General features: G+C 39.6%; 1 protein-coding gene across 1 annotated transcript; it reads left to right on the plus strand.

The window, feature by feature from the left end:
* Nucleotides 1-522: 522 nt before the first annotated feature.
* LOC110786146 (protein CELLULOSE SYNTHASE INTERACTIVE 1) lies at nt 523-11,609 on the plus strand. The gene is made up of 8 exons (XM_021990683.2): nt 523-917; nt 1,329-1,509; nt 2,326-2,390; nt 2,880-5,928; nt 6,096-8,640; nt 9,285-9,739; nt 10,935-11,051; nt 11,137-11,609. Exons 3-8 carry the CDS (start codon nt 2,380-2,382, stop codon nt 11,275-11,277), a joined length of 6,318 nt encoding a protein of 2,105 aa, XP_021846375.1. The 5' UTR covers nt 523-917; nt 1,329-1,509; nt 2,326-2,379; the 3' UTR covers nt 11,278-11,609.
* Nucleotides 11,610-21,071: the final 9,462 nt, after the last annotated feature.

Raw genomic sequence — 21,071 nt, forward strand, 5'->3', positions numbered from 1 at the left:
ATGTTTACCCGTTATTATACATATTAACTATTACATATTATTATTATTATTATTATTATTATTATTATTATGAGAAAACACCAAAACGTTACAAGCTTACCAAGCTACAAAGATCAAGTGAACTACAAGAAGTTGGAGGGGAGCCGAGATACAATCTGGGCCCCCACTCCTCTAGCTATGGCGAACCCGATCCTGCTGAAAATGTGGGCAGCTGCCCGTGCCCCAATGTCTTGAGCCCTGGAGTACGTCTGGACCCGATTAAGCAAAGAAACCGCCCCTTTATCTAATTCCCCAAAAGAAGAGAAGGAAAAAGGAAAGAAACCGATTATTATTATTATTATTATTATTATTGTTATTATCTCTAGTATTTATTACTCCGTATTCATTCTTAAATAACACGAGAAGAGTAATTAAAACCAATATGGCCGGAGTTCCCTAAAAAAAAAAAAAAACCCTATTTTGCAGGAAAGAAAAAGTATGGGTTTATTTGCATACAATTTTAGCAGACATTCGGGTCTGTCGGTGGTGGCCTTCTGGAAAACAAAAAAAAAACTGAAAGCTCAAGCTTTTCTGTCAGTCTCTTTCTCCCCACTCGCATGCATGTGTTCTTATAAACTACACTTCCCAAATTTGTAAACCTCTACCAAATCAATTCAATTTATTACTCAAAACTTTCAATTTTATTACAACTATTTTTATTTTTCTAAAGATATTACAACTATATTTATTTATTTTCCCATAAATCAATATTCTCTCTTCTTCTCTTCTCTTTTCTTCAGCCCCACACAATTTCTCTCTCTAAAATCTCTACTAATTCACTCATTTCTGTTTCCCTTCTTTGTTACGCAATCATTTTTCATTATTAGTTGATGCTTCAATCTCCTACTTCCTCATTTTTCTACTCACTCTCTCTCCAGGTTTACTCTTCTTCTGATCTGCTTAATTCTACTCTAATTGTTTGTCATTTTGTTATTTTTTTGATTTTTGTAGTTGTGTTGATCAATCTTATACTATCATTGCATAATTCAACAATTTACGGAGTTTTTAATTTATGAGTGATTGTTATTTGAATAATTTTGATGCGAAATGTGTCGATCTACTCACTTCTGCTCCAGATTTGATTTTTGTTCAATCGTTTTACTGTTGAATTTTGCTTTTCTGCAGTTTTTTTTATTTTGTTTCATTCGAATAGTTTGATTAGCAAAGTAGTGCAAATACCTAAAATGTAATGAGAATGAAGAGGATTTAAAATTGATACTGTTTGAGTGATGAATGTTGCTGGAGATATCAAGTTACTGAATGATTTGGCGTGTTGCTGGATTTTGCAGGAAGCAGTGATGCTTCTAGACTAATAGCTGATTGAGCGTCTGGAGAGAGAAAAAGATAATTTCTTACACCTGCATCTCTGTGTTTATTTAAAGACCTGTCAAGCTGGCGGCCGCGACTGCTTGGAGGTTTGCTGCCGGCAACGGCAATGGCAGCGGCAACGGACATGCTGCTAATGATCCGGTAACCCTCCGTGCTGCCAGATCTGTTATGACTTCTATCTTGTTATTTATGTGTACTGTACAAGTTCATAATGGCACTTATCCGTGCTGTGAACCCTTGCATTTTCGAGGATGTTTATGTGGCTTTGTTTCTGCATAATTTTGATTCTATCGCATACAGTATTATGAGTTATATACTTGTATACGATCTTGTGTCACAGGAAGGAGTATTTTTTGATTTTCCGCCAGTTGCTATATACTAATATACACATACATATACAATATACATATGCACACGCGTGTGTGTTCTACATTAAGTTAATTGTTGCTCTCGCCTGCATTGTGATACCTCGTGTTTCCGAGGCTGTAGGATGTTTAGGGTTTGCACAGTCTTCTTTCTGACATACATCATCTCGTGTAAATAGAATTTGGAGAGAACTGGAAATTTGCTTGAGCTGATTAATGGGGTTTATGATCTAAGTAGACCTGGATTGGATAATAGGCATAAAATTCTGTTTCTTAGAACTCATTGAATATAGTGGTAGTTGAAATTTTGGACGTTGTGTTTTCAAGTCGGTTGTTTAACTAAGGAGTAAGGACAGGTTTACATGGTTTGAACTCGTGCCGAATGACATAGTGGGATATATGATCTTGAGGTCGAAGTGATATTTTATCTTTCACCTATTAATTGTTCCCTATGTCTCTTTCTGAACTTATACAGCAATTCATTGCCTTTAACTATGAGAGTTAAGTCCTCTCTATGGGTGTGCTTTACAGAAACGTACACCTTTCTGGTTTCCAATGACGTTCCAACAAAATATTTCTGATTTAAATGCAGGAAAGAAGTACGGAGGGGAAACTCCAAGACTCAGAACATCGATCTGTTGCCAAAATGGGGTTAAGGTTAGTTGCTTCATTTGTGTTTATTTAAATGTTCTGTTTACAGGACCAACTGGAAAACAAAATTTCACCTTAAAGCTGCCCATTCCTTGTAGGATCTTGCTTCTTGCTTTATGCTCATGTTATTAACAAAATTTCACTTGCTTGAATGAAATTCCTAAATGTCACTATGGAACTTGTAAGCAAGGTTTAGTGATGCGGTACAAAAGTGTGTGTTTTTCTAATGTCGTTGTGCACAGAAGAACAACCGACTAAAGTCCTAATCCAAGTAGTTTCGCTGGTTTTGTTTCAAATGTTTGACTCGGGGAAGACCTTCTGATGTTATCCCTTTGTCAACCTCACTTCCAAAGTGAATGTATCAGGATTGTCTCTTGAACTATCAGAGGAACATTAAACATAAAAGCAACTGAACAAGAAAATTCCAAGTTTTTGCATTTGATGAAAGTAATAACTGGTATCTGTTATAACTTGTTCTTCCATTTGTATGTGTAGAGACCGTACAAGCAGCATGGAGGATCCAGATGGGACACTAGCAAGTGTTGCCCAATGCATTGAGCAGTTGAGGCAGAGTTCTTCATCTTTTCAAGAGAAAGAGTATTCTTTAAGGCAGTTGTTGCAACTTATTGAAACACGAGAAAATGCATTGAGTGCTGTTGGATCTCATTCACAGGCTGTCCCTGTACTTGTTTCTCTCTTGAGGTCAGGGTCGCTAGTGGTCAAAATACAAGCTGCTCGTGTATTAGGGTCTCTCTGTAAGGAGAATGAACTGAGGGTGAAAGTTTTGCTTGGTGGTTGCATACCTCCTCTACTTGGGCTTCTTAGGTCCAGCTCCTCTGATGGTCAGGTTGCTGCTGCAAAGGCCTTATATGCAGTTTCTCAAGGTGATGCGAAGGATCATGTTGGTTCAAAAATTTTCTCCACCGAAGGTGTTGTTCCCGTGTTATGGGGACAGCTAGAGCGAGGGCTGGAAGCTGGGAAATTGGTTGAAGAATTACTAACTGGAGCTTTGAAAAATCTTTGTGGAAGCACAGAGGGATTTTGGCCAGCAACAGTCAGAGCTGGAGGAGTGGATATACTTGTGAAATTGCTGACAGCTGGACAGCCTGGTACTCAAGCAAATGTATGTTTTCTTCTTGCTTGTATGATGATGGAGGATGCATCAATCTGCCCTACTGTCTTGGCTGATGAGGCAGTCAAACAACTCCTGAAGTTGTTAGGATCTGGAAATGAAGCAGCCGTCAGAGCAGAAGCTGCAGGTGCTCTTAAATCACTTTCTGCACAGTGTAAAGAGGCAAGGAAAGAGATTGCTAACTATAATGGTATACCATCTCTCATAAACGCTACAATTGCTCCTTCAAAGGAATTTATGCAAGGGGAGCATGCCCAAGCATTGCAGGAAAATGCGATGTGTGCTCTTGCGAACATATCAGGTGGGCTTTCTTCTGTCATATCAAGCCTTGGAAGAAGCCTTGAATCTTGCACTTCGCCAACACAGGTTGCTGATACTTTAGGAGCTCTAGCTTCGGCTCTGATGATATATGATCAGGAAGCTGAGTTTACAAAAGTTTCAGACCCTGAAACTGTTGAACAAACATTAATTAAGCAGTTCAAACCTAACTTGCCATTTCTCATCCAAGAGCGCACCATCGAGGCACTTGCCAGCTTGTATGGGAATTCTGTACTTTCAAGAAAACTTGCAAATGCTGATGCCAAGCGCTTGTTGGTTGGTTTGATCACAATGGCTTCAAATGAGGCTCAGGATGAGCTGGTTAAATCCCTTTTGAAGATTTGTGATGATGAAGGTAGTCTTTGGCATGCACTTCAAGGGCGTGATGGTGTCCAGCTACTCATATCACTTCTAGGATTGTCGTCTGAGCAGCAACAGGAATGTGCTGTTGCGTTGCTCTCCCTTCTTGCAAATGAAAATGACGAGAGTAAATGGGCAATTACTGCAGCTGGTGGAATACCTCCATTGGTCCAGATTCTGGAGACTGGTTCTGGAAAAGCCAAAGAAGACTCTGCAACTATATTGGGAAACCTGTGTAATCATAGTGAGGATATACGAGCATGTGTTGAAAGTGCTGATGCTGTTCCTGCGCTCCTGTGGTTATTGAAGAATGGGAGCTCCAATGGGAAGGAGATTGCAGCCAAAACATTGCATCATCTAATCCACAAATCTGATACTGCTACCATCAGCCAACTCACTGCACTTTTAACCAGCGATCTTCCCGAGTCTAAAATTTATGTCCTAGATGCTTTGAAAAGTATGTTGTCTGTGGTACCCCTTAATGATATCTTACGGGAAGGCAGTGCTGCCAATGATGCTATTGAGACAATGGTTAAAATATTGGGCTCTGCCAAGGAAGAAACCCAGGCAAAATCTGCCAACACTCTTGCTGGGATATTTCATCTCCGGAAAGACTTACGCGAGAGCAGTATTGCAGTTAAGACTCTCTGGTCAGTCATGAAGCTCCTGAATTCAGAATCAGAAAAAAATTTAGTTGCAACCTCGTGTTGTCTTGCTGCTATTTTTCTTTCAATAAGGGAAAACCTTGAAATTGGTTCTGTTGCCAGAGATGTTTTGCCTCGGTTACTTGCTCTTGCAAGTTCTTCTGTTCTTGAAGTTGCAGAGCAGGCAACATGTGCAATAGCAAACCTTCTACTGGATGATGAACTTTCAGAAAGAACTGTACCTGAAGAAGTGATTTTACCTGCCACAAGGGTTTTGCGCGAGGGTACACTTTCTGGCAAGACTCACGCAGCAGCTGCTGTCGCTCGTCTTCTTCGTCGACGTGTGATTGAGGATGCTCTATGTGACACTGTGAATCGTGCTGGCACTGTTCTTTCTTTGGTTTCTTTCTTGGAGTTGGCCAATGCCGGATCCCTTGCAACATCAGAAGCCTTGGATGCACTTGCGTATCTGGCGAGAGCTGGAGTTCCGGATGGAAACATCAGACCAGCATGGGCAATTCTAGCAGAATCTCCAAGCCACATCACTCCAATAGTTTCATGCATCGCTGATGCTGCACCAGCATTGCAGGATAAAGCCATCGAAATATTGTCAAGGCTTTGCCGTGATCAATTAGTTGCACTAGGGGAGATCATTTGTAGTTCTTCTGGCTGTATTGTATCGATTTCTAGAAGAGTTATTAGTTCCAGGGACACAAATGTTATTGTTGGAGGTGCAGCACTCCTTTCTTGTGCAGCCAGAGTTAATCATCTGAGAGTGGTAGAGGATCTAAATGACTCAAAATTATCTAGTAATCTCATACAGGCTCTGGTTGAAGTGCTTACTACCTCTAAAACTTCACCTGAAGATCAGGAGGCTATTGAGCAGGAGGCAGTGTACATTCGCATTCAGTTGGTTACAGAAGAGGGAAGGAATACAGAAGCTAGTCCTGGCACAAAGATCATGTGCGGTACCAATATCGCTGTGTGGTTGTTGTCTATACTTGCTACTCATGACGAGAAAAGTAAACTTGTTATCATGGATGCTGGAGGGGCTGAGGTTGTCACAGAGAAAATTTCACTGTATACTCAGGTAATGCCTTTTACTCAGTTTGAAAGTGGGATTCCTTATGCTAATAAAATTTAGTTTTGTTTGGTTGGACCGTTGGATTTTATTAAATGCTTATTAATAGTTATTATTTGGGAGGGGCGCTTGCATGGAAACATCCTTGATACATGTTTTTTATATGGATGTTGCAGAGTGACTATATTGAAGATAGTAGCATATGGACTTATGCTTTGCTGCTGGCAATTCTGTTTCAAGATAGAGATATCATACGAGCACATGCAACAATGAAATCCATTCCAGTTCTTGCAAATTTGTTGCGGTCGGAAGAGTCGGCAAACAGATATTTTGCAGCACAAGCATTGGCCAGTTTGGTCTGTAATGGTAGCAGGGGAACTCTTTTGTCTGTTGCAAATTCTGGTGCAGCAGGCGGGCTAATTACTTTACTTGGCTGTGCTGATGAAGATATATATGATCTCTTAAAATTGTCTGAGGAGTTTTCTTTGGTTCGTTATCCTGATCAAGTGACGCTTGAGAGATTGTTTAGAGTTGATGACATTAGAGTTGGAGCTATGTCTCGGAAATCAATACCTGCCCTCGTTGATCTCCTCAAACCAATTCCTGATCGTCCAGGGGCACCATTCCTTGCTCTGGGCCTTCTCACCCAACTTGCGAAAGACTGTCCATCGAATAAGATGGTGATGGTAGAGTCAGGAGCACTTGAGGCAGTGACCAAATATCTTTCACTTGGTCCTCAAGATGCAACTGAGGAAGCTGCTACAGATCTATTGGGAATTCTGTTTAGCAGTGCTGAAATTTGTAGGCATGAATCTGCATTCGGTTCAGTAACCCAGCTTGTTGCTGTCTTGCGTTTAGGTGGAAGAGCTGCTAGATATAGTGCAGCAAAAGCACTGGAAAGCTTGTTTTCTGCAGATCATGTAAGAAATGCAGAAACAGCTAGACAAGCTGTGCAGCCATTGGTGGAGGTTTTGAGTACAGGCTCGGAGAGAGAACAGCATGCTGCCATTGCAGCACTGATCAGGCTATTAAGTGAGAATCCTTCTAGAGCCCTAGGAGTGGCAGATATTGAAATGAGTGCTGTGGATGTTCTTTGCAAAATCCTGTCATCAAATTGTTCAATGGAGCTGAAGGGTGATGCTGCGGAGCTATGCTCTGTTCTCTTCACAAATACAAGGATCAGGTCTACAGTAGCTGCAGCACGTTGTGTTGAGCCATTGGTCTCTCTCCTTGTTACAGAATTCACCCCTGCTCAGCATTCAGTTGTACATGCTTTGGATAGACTCTTGGATGATGAGCAATTAGCCGAACTAGTTTCTGCTCACGGTGCAGTCATTCCTCTTGTTGGCCTTTTATACGGCAGGAATTACTTGCTTCACGAGGCTGTTTCAAGAGCTTTGGTAAAGTTGGGAAAAGACAGACCTTCTTGCAAAACGGAAATGGTGAAAGCTGGGGTCATTGAAAGCATACTTGATATACTCCATGAAGCACCTAATTTTCTCTCTGCCGCTTTCGCAGAATTGCTCCGGATATTGACAAATAATGCTACAATTGCCAAAGGCCCATCAGCAGCTAGAGTGGTTGAGCCTCTTTTCATGTTGCTGTCACGACCAGATCTTGGCCCGGATGGGCAACACAGTGCTTTACAGGTTCTAGTTAATCTTTTAGAACATCCTCAGTGTCGTGCTGATCACAACTTGACCACTCATCAGGCTGTTGAACCTGTTACTTTGTTACTAGACTCTAATGTTCCGGCCGTTCAACAGTTAGCTGCTGAACTTTTGTCCCATTTATTGTTGGAGGAGAACCTGCAGAAGGATCCCTTGACACAACAAGTTATAGGTCCACTTGTAAAAGCTCTTGGATCTGGGATACCCATATTACAGCAGAGAGCTATTAAGGCTCTCTTTTGTATTGCACTTATTTGGGCAAATGAAATTGCAAAAGAGGGAGGTGTTATTGAGCTATCTCAGGTGATAATGCAAGTTGATCCTCCACTTCCTCATGCTCTGTGGGAATCCGCGGCCTCTGTTTTATCTTGTATTCTGCAATTCAGTTCAGAATTTTATTTGGAGGTGCCCATCGCTGTGCTTGTTAGGTTGCTTCATTCTGGTTCAGAAAGTACGGTAACTGGAGCATTGAATGCTCTTCTGGTGTTAGATAGTGATGATTCAACCAGTGCCGAGGCAATGGCTGAAAGTGGTGCAATTGAGGCTCTGTTGGAGCTACTTAGATGTCATCAATGTGAGGACGCTTCTGCAAGATTGCTTGAAGTGTTGTTGAATAATGTTAAAATCAGGGAGTCAAAAGCTGGTCGAGCTGCTATCGTACCGCTGTCACAATATCTTTTAGACCCTCAAACACAAGGTCAGCAAGCAAGGTTATTGGCTACATTGGCTTTGGGTGATCTGTTCCAGAATGAGACTCTTGCTCGTTCTGCTGATGCTGTTTCAGCTTGTCGGGCCCTGGTAAATTTACTTGAAGATCAGCCCACTGAGGAAATGAAAGTGGTAGCTATCTGTGCCCTTCAGAACCTCGTGACATACAGTCGAGCAAATAAAAGAGCAGTTGCAGAAGCTGGTGGAGTTCAAGTTATACTTGATCTGATAGGATCCAGTGATCCAGAAACTTCAATTCAGGCAGCTATGTTTATTAAGCTTCTTTTCTCCAACAATACAATCCAGGAGTATGCTTCCAGTGAAACTGTCAGGGCCATAACTGGTAAACTTCCCTAACTCAGGCTCCATTTGGTATTTGGTAGGGTGTAAAACATTTTCATGGAAAACGATTTTCCCCTTTTCAGTTATTTTACGTTGTTTGGTTTGGCAAAGGATGGAAACAATTTTCCATAACTCCCTCAAAGGTGGAAAAACCTTTTACATTTGAAAGGGATGGAAACTACTTTTCCTCCTTACCTCCTCTCCCTTCTTCCCCTCTCAATCTTCACATCTTCTCCCATTTTCTTTAGAGGAACCAAACAAAGGAAAACTAGTTTGGAATTGTGTTTTCCCTTGGAAAATGTTTTTCATGTAAAATCATTTTCCATTGAAAATGTTTTACACCAAACCAAATGGAGCCTGCTATTTATCTCCTGGAGGGATTACTTCCCTGGAACCTAGATAAATATCATTCTCCCTGCTACTTCACCTCCCCTTTTATTTATATCCTTCTTTGCCTTAATTAAGTCCACAGAGTCTTCAGAATAAAATTAAAATGCTTTCACCGGGCCCAAATTTGTTGATGCAATGAGAGGAGGGACAAAATTGGAGTGAAACATTCCCCTTACTCTGGCAGTTACTTTTCTCAGCATTAGTGGTTTATTTCTTTATAAACTTCTGTTGATTTACTAGCTATTGTTCTCGCAGCTGCTGTTGAAAAGGATTTGTGGGCCTCTGGAGCCGTAAATGAGGAGTATTTGAAAGCATTAAATGCACTTTTTGGTAACTTCCCACGTTTAAGAGCCACCGAACCTGCTACCCTTAGTATACCACACCTTGTGACCTCGCTCAAAACAGGCTCTGAGGCAACTCAAGAAGCTGCCTTAGATGCTCTGTTTCTTTTAAGACAAGCGTGGTCAGCATGCCCTGCAGAAGTATCTCGTGCTCAATCTATAGCTGCTGCAGATGCAATTCCTTTGCTGCAGTATTTGATACAATCTGGCCCACCTCGTTTCCAAGAGAAGGCTGAATTTCTGTTGCAGTGTTTGCCAGGAACTCTAACTGTAATAATAAAGCGTGGAAACAATATGAGGCAGTCAGTGGGAAATCCAAGTGTATATTGTAAGCTTACATTAGGGAATACCACTCCCAAACAGACCAAGGTAAGATTCAACTTTGGTGACTCTCTAAACCTTCTCTTTCTCTCTATATCCGAACATTACTTTTTATCATAAAAGCATTGATCAATTAGCATTTTAATACTTCAGACATCCATTTTAGATTAGTTACTCGCAAAATCGTTACTTGTACAATGTGAGAAAATTTAATGGGAACGAATATTTCCAGGGGGAAAAGAGTACAAGACAATTGAGAGTTATTTATATTTGATTTAGTCTGTGACAGTGAGAAGCTGAGGATCCAAGAGTACTCCCTAGTTGAAAATGACTTGAACTTTAATACTTGCATTTCCCCCCCTTTTCCCTTGTTGTCTTTCACAATTCAACATTTAACCGTAAGGATCCAGAATAGAGTGTGCACTGGCAACTGGATGGAATTTTGGACCCTGGGCTACAACACTTAAGGGGGAGCTGTGTTTTTCTGAAGCGTTTTTTGCGTTTCATCTTTTTCTTTCCCTACTAATTGCTGGTTCTGTATTACTGTGTTCTACTTCCTCTGTTTTTTACTTGCTACATTGGTAATTTCGCATGCCATTCCTTTTGATCATTAATAATCTTCAATTCCCTTTAAGCAAAAAATATAAAAATTTGATATTTTAAGAACACACATTGAGACAAATCTGACAGTATCTCGCATGACTATGTTTTATCTTACGTATAAATCACTAACCATATTCAAAATAGAATGTGTGAATAGTGTAAAAAGTCCAAACGTTACGAGTATTAAAAAACGTTGGAAGTATTATTATTATTATTGTTTCATGTTTTTTGCATCTTTGTATTGCACTTACACAAGAGCTTAGTACGTTGCGTTCACATGTTTTTAAATTTTAACAGTCTTCATTAATGCGTTAATGTGTAGAATGATATATTCTCTGTGAAATTATGAGCTTTTTTTTTGGTCACAAACCCATGAGAACTGTAAAGGAAGATGCACTACTTATCATTCCATGACCGTTGACGAAATATTTGAGCCTGTGAGAGTGTGAGGTAGGCAATCATCTCCAGGCTCCCGGTCACTATATTGTCTCATAAACTCGCAGTCGTACCTTGGCTTGTACATTCTTCATATCTATTTGGTCGTTTTATTTGGGTGTACCAAACTACGAAGTAGCTTTTTCATTCCGACTAAGTGCTTTACTAATTAACTTTTGCCCTAAACCCTGCTTGGTTTTGCCAGGTCGTGTCTACTGGTCCTGCCCCGGAATGGGATGAAAACTTTACATGGTCGTTTGAAAGTCCTCCAAAGGGCCAGAAACTACATATTTCATGCAAGAACAAGAGCAAAGTGGGAAAGGTAAAGGGGATTTGGAGATAGAATAACATAAATTGAATCATGATTGTATTGTTTATTTTAACTCAAATTTTCTTTGCTTTTGCAGAGTTCATTTGGTAAGGTGACGATCCAGATTGATCGAGTAGTAATGCTGGGAGCAGTCGCTGGGGAGTACACGCTGCTGCCTGAAAGCAAGAGCGGTCCCTCAAGAAATCTTGAAATAGAATTCCAATGGTCTAACAAATAGCAGAATCCTCCAATTTTCCCACACTGAAATGAGAGTTTATTATGGTTGAGTTACAAAGACATGATAATCTATCTATCAACACAAGGGCACGAGATACAGTAGTCCCGTATATTGAGGCTTGCTCATTCAGAATTCCTCTTCCTATTTATTCTTTTGCTGATGCTTGTTTTATTAGTGTCGGTCGTGATCTTGTACATAGTATTGATGAGATTGTATTTGTAGTATACCTGTGTTTTGTTTGTACTAGTAGTATACATGTATTACATTGATTCGTGCATTCTTTTGTAATCTGAGCTGAAAGACACTGTTAATAATCCAACAGTTTTTCTTTAGTGGATTAGCTATCTATGCTAGTGGTTGCCACATATTTTTCGAGGCAGACCGACAATAGGATGTTTGTTGTACAAAGTACGTATAAGTAGGTATGAAGTTTGCACAAAAACTGTTACGGACTATACTGATAACAGGAGTACTAAAAAGGTAACTAATAAAAGCAAAAAATATCTCAATGATCTCAATAGGTTACGTTGATTGATTTGCCATTCAAAAAAATGCTCAATGTTCGACCATTTATCTCAATGACCTATATGAAGGAAATATGTCCTTCACCTAATGTGCATTAGTCTAATACCAAGGTTCAGATTAAGTACGAACAATTAATTCAGTGAGATCAAGTGATCGGAACAGCTGACTGGAGCAATGCTTCCGATCAGTGAGTTCTAATCTAGATTAGGCTCACAGCTTACTCTTGACTGAACCTATAAGGTCACACCATTGACATGTAACAGATCACCGGATTAAATGAATCGGAAATTCATTTAATAGCTTTTCGGGAATATAGTTCGGAAAAACATAAATATACGATATGACGTTGGATCGGAATCGTATATCGTATTGCGTATATTCGTAAGCTAGGCGAAGCGAATAATCGTATATGTACGACATTGGATAGTCAAGCACTATACGATAAACAATCGCTGTAAGGCATTCGGATTTCACATACCTGTGGCATTGTCGATTAGGCCATATAAACACAAAGCGCATGGAAAGACTTCAAAAGAAGGGCATTCCAGAATCATTCCACTTAGAGAAGATTGATCAATGCGAGTCTTGTTTACTTGGAAAAAGGACAAAGCGACCTTTATCAAAAGTGGGAGAAAGAGCAAGCAAACTACTAGAGCTAATATATACAGACGTATGTGGGCCTATGAGTACGAAAGCTAGAGGTGATTTCAGCTTTTCATAACGTTTACGGACGATTTCAGTAGATATGGCTATATTTACTTAATGAAACACAAGTATGAATCGTTTGAGAAATTCCGAGAATTTCAAAATGAAGTAGAGAATCAACATGGCAAGAAAATCAAAGCTCTAAGATCGGATCGAGGAGGTGAATATCTTAGCCACGAGTTTGATGAGCATCTAAAAAAATGCGGTATTCTTTCTGAATTGGCTGCTCCGGGGACACCTGATCGAAGGGAAAACTAGGTCGTTACTAGTCTCTCCTAATCAAATAAAAAACCTAAACTAACCACTAAACCCAAGTAAAGCGGCAAGTAAGGGTCGAAATCCACAAGGACCAACGTGCGCTAATTTATGCTAATCAAACAACAAGCTAGGTCGGAATAGGGTTGGAAAAGTCAACTAACCAACTAAAACTAAACTAACTACCAAAGGACAAACATGGTCAAGGAATGAGGTCAAACACCAACAATAATACAAGTATATGAGCAACAATTAAGAATGATGATGCATAAGCAAAGTATGAATGATGCGTTGGTTAGACATAGATCCCCAAATGACTCCCGCCATGGATCAATTCTTAGAATAGTCAAATGCGAACTCCCGTCCTACACACAACTACCCTTAGGTCATGGTTAAGCACAAACCAAACAATAGTCAACTTAGGTCACGATCCCTCGATTTTCCTAAAATCAACTACCCCAAAATCTAAGTCATACACAAGTAGCTAATTTGCATACAACAAAGTTTGAGTGTGCTCAAACAAACAATAATTTAATCATGCAACATCACAAAATTCAAACTCATTTACCCAAATCAATCATTGTTAGGTTTTCACCCAAACCCTAACCAACAACACTACCCAATCAACATAAAAATAATAAATTTAAAGACTTTAATAACTAATAGCATGATACTAAGCAAAAACAACAACTAATTTGAAGATTAAATTATAAAACTAAACATGAAACTAATCTAATCAAAGAAACATATAAAACAATAAATAAGACAATAAATGAAATTACGAAATTAAGATTTAAAAACTAAACAAAAATAGTTAAAAATGCTAAACTAAGCTATAATTAATTAAAAAGAGAAATCAAGTAAAATAAAGACTAAAAATGCTAAAAATAGAATAAAACCGACTCAAATAATGCTTAAATCACTACCCTATGAGTGACATAAATGTCACTCATCAAATGCCCCCAAACTTGAGCTTTTGCTCGTCCACGAGCAAAACAATGGAACACCAAGGGAGATGGGATAGAAGATTTGAGCAAAATGAGTTATTCAAAAGCTAATGGAAAATAGAAATTGAGATAGAATATACACCAACTCAGTGTCGTAGGAATCACGGTTGCATTTAAGCACATGCAACAAGCTATTTAAACCCCTAAATCGCTCTAGTGGGCGAGTGAGATCTCGCAAGGGTTTCACACAAGATTAACCCATAACTCTTATTAAGCACAATCAAGACATTCCACCCAAAGTCATCTCATCAAGCATGGTTCACCAAACATAGTCCATTCAAACAAACTTTCAAAGCATAACCATCATCAAAATGCATCCATGAATTAGGAATATAAGGGATAGACTAATCTAAGGTGCAAGAGAATCACAATCAAAGCACCGAATCATCAATTAGGTTCACTAAGGCATCCAAAAGTTAAAAATTGTTCTCAAAAGGATAAATATGATCACGACCACCTAAAATGCACATTGACTCCCCCAAACTTGACTTTTGCTAAGAGAATCTTGGATTGTAAGATTAAAGAATTTGAGTAATGGGTCTAAAGTTTCGATTCTTGAGCCGCAATGACATTCATCATCACTAGGGAAAACTTTACTTAATAAATCTTCAAGCTCCCACTCAATCATCTAAACTAACCCACTTTCTCATGGACTTGTGGTATTTACCACTTATTGACTCTCTTTTTTTCGTTTTGTAAACTTTAATAGGCTTATTATGCCTTGTGGGCTCATTGGCGCCACTTATTGACTCGGACTTGACATTTTGGCTTTCGCCTTGTGGGCTCAAATGCACCACTTATTGGACTCAAAACATAAATCATAATATTTTTGTTCTTTTTACAATCCTTTTAACTCTTAGCATAGGTTATTCGAGGGAATGAAGTGCACCAAAGGGAATTAAGGTAGCAAAGAACATCCAAAAGAGAACAAAATTAACTCTTTTCAAACCAAAGCTTATCAATCATCGAAAACTTTTTCAAGTAGAGACTCAAGCAACAAAGATTAAGCTATCCCTAATCGCCCTAACTCACACATGCAAATATCCAACGGAAATACATCTACTCAATTATCCAAATGACAAGCAAGGGAGTCCACATTAAAAATTATCGAGATTCTTTCTTTGGACAAGCAAATCTTTTTTAAAGCTTTTATTCAATCACTTGGGACAAGCAAATAATTCTTAAATCACTACCCTATGAGTGACATAAATTTCACTCATCAACACCTCAATGGAATGGAGTGTCGGAACGGAGAAACATGACCTTACTTGATATGGTCAGGTCAATGATGGGTCAAGCCGAACTTCCTTTACAATTTTGGGGACATGCGTTGCAAACAACAGTACTCATACTGAATCGTGCTCCGTCAAAAGCTGTTGAAAAGATTCCATACGAATTATGGACTGGGAAACTTCCTAAGTTATATTTTCTAAAGATTTGGGGTTGCGAAGCATATGTCAAGCGATTAATTTCGGACAAGCTTGCACCAAAATCTGACAAATGTTTCTTCGTTGGTATCCAAAAGAAACTAAGGGGTATTACTTCTACAACAAGTCAGAGAACAAAGTATTCGTTGCTCGTGACAGTGTCTTTTTGGAAAGAAATCACATTTCCAAATTGACAAGTTGGAGAATAATAGACCTCGAAGAGATTCGAGACGAACAACGAACCAAGAACTCTTTAGAAGAAGTTCAAGGTGAAGAACTTCCAAGGCCTTCAGAAGAGCCAGTGGGAGTAGTTCCTTAAGACGTTGTTGCCCCTCGTAGGTCACATAGAACAAAGGTTGAGCCTGACAGATGGACATGTGTCCTTTTGACTGAAAACTTAGAAGTTCTCATATTAGATAATGATGAACCTATGTCCTACAAGCAATCTATGCCGATCCCAAACTCCACAAAATGGCTACAGGCCATGAAATCTGAAATATACTCCATGTCTGAAAATCAAGTCTGGGATCTTGTTGATTTGTCGGATGGGTTTAAACCTATCGGAAGCAAATGGGTATTCAAATTGAAGAAAGACAAAGATGGAATCGTATTCATATACACGGATAGATTGGTAGCAAAAGGTTACAGGCAGGTTCACGGCGTTGACTACGATGAAACCTTTTCTCCAGTCGCTATGGTTAAGTCTATTCGGATAATCCTTGCGATTGCCGCGTTTTATGACTATGAAATATGGCAAATGGATGTAAAAACTGCCTTCTTGAATGGTGTTCTTGAAGAGACTGTGTTTATGACACAACCGGAGGGTTTTATAGATCCAAAGAATCAAGGAAAGGGATGCAAGCTTAAGAAATCCATTTATGGATTGAAGCAGGCATCAAGGAGTTGGAATATACGATTTTATGAAGCAACCAATGAATTTGGCTTCATCAAGAATCAGGACGAATCTTGTGTATACAAGAAAGTCAGTGGGAGTAAAATTGCATTCCTAGTCTTGTATGTAGACGACATACTGCTTATTGGAAACGACATTCCTATACTGGAGTCTGTAAAGACTTGGCTTGGAAAGTGTTTCTCAATGAAAGACTTAGGGGAGGCACAATACATATTGGGCATCAAGATCTATAGGGATAGATCATAGAGGATGATTGGGCTAAGCCAAAGCACTTACATTGACAAAGTGCTAGCTAGGTTCAGTATGATGGAAGCCAAGAGAGGCCATCTACCCATGTCACATGGCATATATCTAAGCAAGACTTAGTGTCCCAAGACATCTGATGAGCCTAGAACGATGAGTAGGATTCCATATGCTTCGGCTATTGGATCTATCATGTATGCTATAATTTGTACAAGGCCGGGTGTTTCGTTCGCACTCAGTGCAACGAGCAGGTACCAGTTAGACCCAGGTGAGGCGCATTGGACTGCTGCCAAGAATATCTTAAAGTACCTGAAAAGGACAAAGGATCAATTTCTGGTCTATGGTGGTATAGATGAGTTGATTGTTAAAGGCTATACGGACGCAAGATTTCAAACCGATAGAGATGATTTCAGATCACAATCTGGTTTTTGTGTTCTACCTCAATGGCGGAGCAGTAAGGTGAAAAGTGCTAAGCAAAGCACTATTGCGGATTCTACAACTGAAGCCAAGTACATTGCTACCTCAGAAGCGGCAAAGAAAGCTGTTTGGATTCAGAAGTTCATCGAAGAACTTGGGGTTGTCCCCTCCATAAAAGGACCAATGGCTTTGTATTGTGACAAATGTGGAGCCATTTGAAGGAAATATGTCCTTCACCCAAGGTGCATTAAGTCTAATACCAAGGTTCAGATTAATTGCGAACAATTAATTCAGTGAGATCAAGTGATCGGAATAGCTAGCTGGAGCAATGCTTCCGATCAGTGAGTTCTAATGAATATTAAACTCACAGCATACTCTTGACTGAACCTACAAGGTCACACCAATGACACGTAACAAATCACCGGATTAAATGAATCGGAAATTCATTTAATAGCTTTTCGGGAATTAGTTGGAAAACTTATTATACGATACGACCTTGCATCAGAATCGTATATCGTATCGTGAATATCCGTAAGATGGGCGACACGAATAAATCGTATCGTACGATGGTGATTCTTCGTATACGAAACGATAAATAATATATCGGAAATATATCAAATCGCGAATACGAAGGGCATCGGAGTTGCCGGCCCGTCGAGCCAAGCACGTAAGCGTGCAAGGCCCAACGAGCCAGCAAGCTCGCGAGCAAAGGCAAGCAAGGCCAGCCCATTGGGCGCGAGCACGCAACAGCACGCAACAGCAGCAACACGCAGCGACGAGCGAGCAGGCCCATGGCCCAGCTGCTCGGCGCGTGCGCGCTGTGGGCTCCGGCCTGCAGTGTGTGTTGTTGGGCGGCGGGCTGTGTGGTCCGTGTGCTCGTATGTGGCCGGTCAAGGCTTGTTAAGTTTTGGCCGGTTACATCACTTAATACAATAGGTCAATTGTATTTTTCCAACACACAAAATTCAATACTAAAACCCTAGAGTCACGGAGAACCCTAATTATCTCTGTGCCTCCAAAGTGAGTTCTTCCCAAAAGCAAAGTATCTTGATCGATGGTCTAAGCTACGATAATCAAGACGGATCTGATCGTGTCGGTGAACCAAGTAGAGGAACGACAAGTGGAGTTCTAAGTTCGTGTTCGTTGACAATTTGTGGAAAACACGCTTCAAACGTAAGTATGCTTAATCTGTGCTTTATACATGCTTCATGGCTTTGGGAATTGTTTCCACACATGTTATTATGTTTAACTGTATTCCCCTACAGTGGTATCATGAGCCTTATGTATTCAAAGAATTTTTTAGCATGATTTATTTGTTTTTGCATCTGTCGAAAATTTGGAATTTTTTGTGAATTTTTCGGATTCATTATGAAATTTTGGATGAATGCGTAATAAGGTCTGATTTCAAAAAGATTCGCTTTTTCAATTTTTCAAACCCTAATCTGATTGAAAACGATTTTCTAAGATCAACTCATGAGAACGAAATCGCAAAAACAGGCCTCGAAGTGACGTATTTTGGGCGTTTTTGTTAATTTTTTAATAAAAATTAAAAGTGTCGGACAGTAATTCAATTAAAAGGTCGACCTAATCTACTCGGAATTTCTTGAATTTTGACACGATGTACCTAGGTATATTTTTGATCTATGGTAAAAATTTCAGATTTTTCCGATAAGTATAAACCCTAATTTTGCTTTTCCCCAATTCGTAGAATTTAGAACCCTAATTGATTTTTAAATAATTTTGGTCTAATAATTCGGTTAATTAGGAAAGGGAATATAATTTCATGGGTCAGTGGCTAATTTTAAAAATTATTGGATTAAAAATTTGAATGGTTTCGTTAATTTTAATCGCACTTAAACCTAATTATTAAAATCTGAAATTTAAATGTTAAAGAACGATTTAAAGTTTTGGATTTTATTATTTAAAAAGTTCAAAATTTTCAAGTTGATTCGTTCGCTCTTAAAAAATTTGAATAATGTTAGCCTTGATTTAATAATTATATGAAATTGGATTGTCGTTAAAGTTTATTAAATCGTTAAAAATTGTTGTTTTCGAAAATAAAAATCGTAACTTTTTTCTTTGAAAATAACATTAATGCAAAGTTCGTGAAATTAAAATTCATTTTTTAATTAAGTTGGTCCGTAGGCACGAACCAAAGGCACGAACACGATATGTGGTGGACGTATGGCTCGACGAGCCATGCGGGCTGCTGTACGAGTGCCGAGCCGCAGCGACACGGGCAGCAGCAAGCGAGCTGCGTGCCTCGTGCGCGCTGGGCGAGGAAAGGGTAAGAAAGGCTGTGCCTTGGCTTGCGAGTGCTGCTACGAAGCAAGGCGCAAGGCCTGCGACGTGCAGCACAACGATGGGCACAACGATGGGCGCGCAGGGGCAGCTAGCGCTGTGGGCACGTATGCTCGGCTGCGGGGTGTGCGAGCGTTGCTCGTATGCCTCGTAGGCCACACACAAGGGGCAATGGGCTGGGCGCAAGCCTAGCCCAACTATGCACTTGGACTTTTTCGTTCAAAATTGTTTATTTCGTCGGGCTTCGCATATTTGCATTAATTTGGGCTAACGGGATATTTAATTTAATATTTTATTTGCTTGGGCCGGGCCGCGAGTTTTAATTTAATATTTTATAATTAATTATCCGGAATAATTATTGGTCTGAGTGGGAGCCACTAAATGAAATTAAAATGAAATAATTAATTTTACGGATTTTTCATGAAATACCCCCGAATTTTCGCGTAATTCACCAAATGCCCCTCGACTTTCAGAAATACATAAAATACCCCTATTTCAATACTTATTACACGAAATACCCTTATGACGTCATCAACCCTAATTAACCCAATTAACCCACCCATTAACCCATTTTTCCCCTAATTACTTTTTCGTTTCTCTCACCCCCTTCCTCTTCCCTTCCTTCCATGGAAGTTACTTTGCTGCTACTCTGCCCTTCGTCTTCGTCGAACCCGCAGCCCAGAAACGACCAAATCACCTCCTCCAAACGATGGCGCCGCCGGTAATTTCGCCGCTAATCAGAACTTCCGTTGAGTTCACCGAGTCGAACTCACAGCAGAGGTGAATCACTCGATTGAACGATTCCGACCATTTTTCTTCAATCCTTTGCATTTTCTTCCAAAAAGAAACCCCACAAACTACCAAATCGTTCGAATTTGATTTTCTGTCAAAACGTAATCCCACAAACTACCAACAAATTCTAAACGAACTTCCCAGCTTTACCCAGAATTCACATTAATTAAAATCCAATTAAACACAAAGCTAACCCAAATTTCAAAATTGCGAAAACAGTAAAGAGGAGAAGAGGGTATACTATTGTTCCTATGATTAATCATCTCTAATGATGTTGTCAATAGAGGGTGATGAACTATATATCATCTACCATAACATGATCGACGGAAGAGATTCCTTCCTGCTGCTGTTGTTGGGCTGCTGCTACGGCTGGTTCAAGAGGGTTTCCATGTCCCGCATCCTAGTCCTGGGAACGCAAGTGAGAAGAAATATGGAATGAATTAAGAGAAAATTGAAGAGATTCAGAGAAAAAATGAAACGGTGGCAAGGTGGTGGAGGAATCTGGGTTGCTTGATTCGTGAATCGGGGTTGTTTGATGTTTGAGGGGTATTTTAATAGCAGTGGTGGTGGTTGTTACGGTGGCAGGAGGAGGAGATTTTGAGGGGTTAATTGAAGAAGGAAGGGGAAGAGACCAGTGAGTTAATGGAAGAAGGAAGGGAGAGAGAAAAGAAAAAGAAATTGGTGGGTTGGTGGGTTAATGGGTTAATGGGTGGGTCAATGGGTGGGTTGTTAGTGGGTGGGTTAATTAGGGGTGTTAATTAGGGATTAGGTACTTTAATTACACGTTAAGGGGTTGATTATGGGGTTGGTGACGTCATTAAGTATATTTGGTGTATTTAGTTTTGAAATAGGGGTATTTCGTGTAATAAGTATTGAAACAGGGGTATTTTATGTATTTCTGAAAGTCGAGGGGCATTTGGTGAATTACGCAAAAATTCGGGGGTATTTCATGAAAAATCCGTTAATTTTAATTATTTTCGTAGGTCGCATTATTTTAATTAAATTCAATTTTAATTAGAATAAAGTCTAAGGATTAATAATTTGGAAATTGATTAATCTTTTAGGACGCGTTTATGTGAACGTGAATTTTAATTAATTCACGTAAATACTTGCATATTTATATGGGCCATTCGTTTTAGCATACGAATGGGTGAATGTAGACACCTAATTTGTGTCTCCCCTTTGGGATGATGACGACACCATTATCCT

This window comes from Spinacia oleracea, chromosome 3 (assembly GCF_020520425.1).
Source record: "Spinacia oleracea cultivar Varoflay chromosome 3, BTI_SOV_V1, whole genome shotgun sequence".
NCBI lineage: Eukaryota > Viridiplantae > Streptophyta > Magnoliopsida > Caryophyllales > Amaranthaceae > Spinacia > Spinacia oleracea.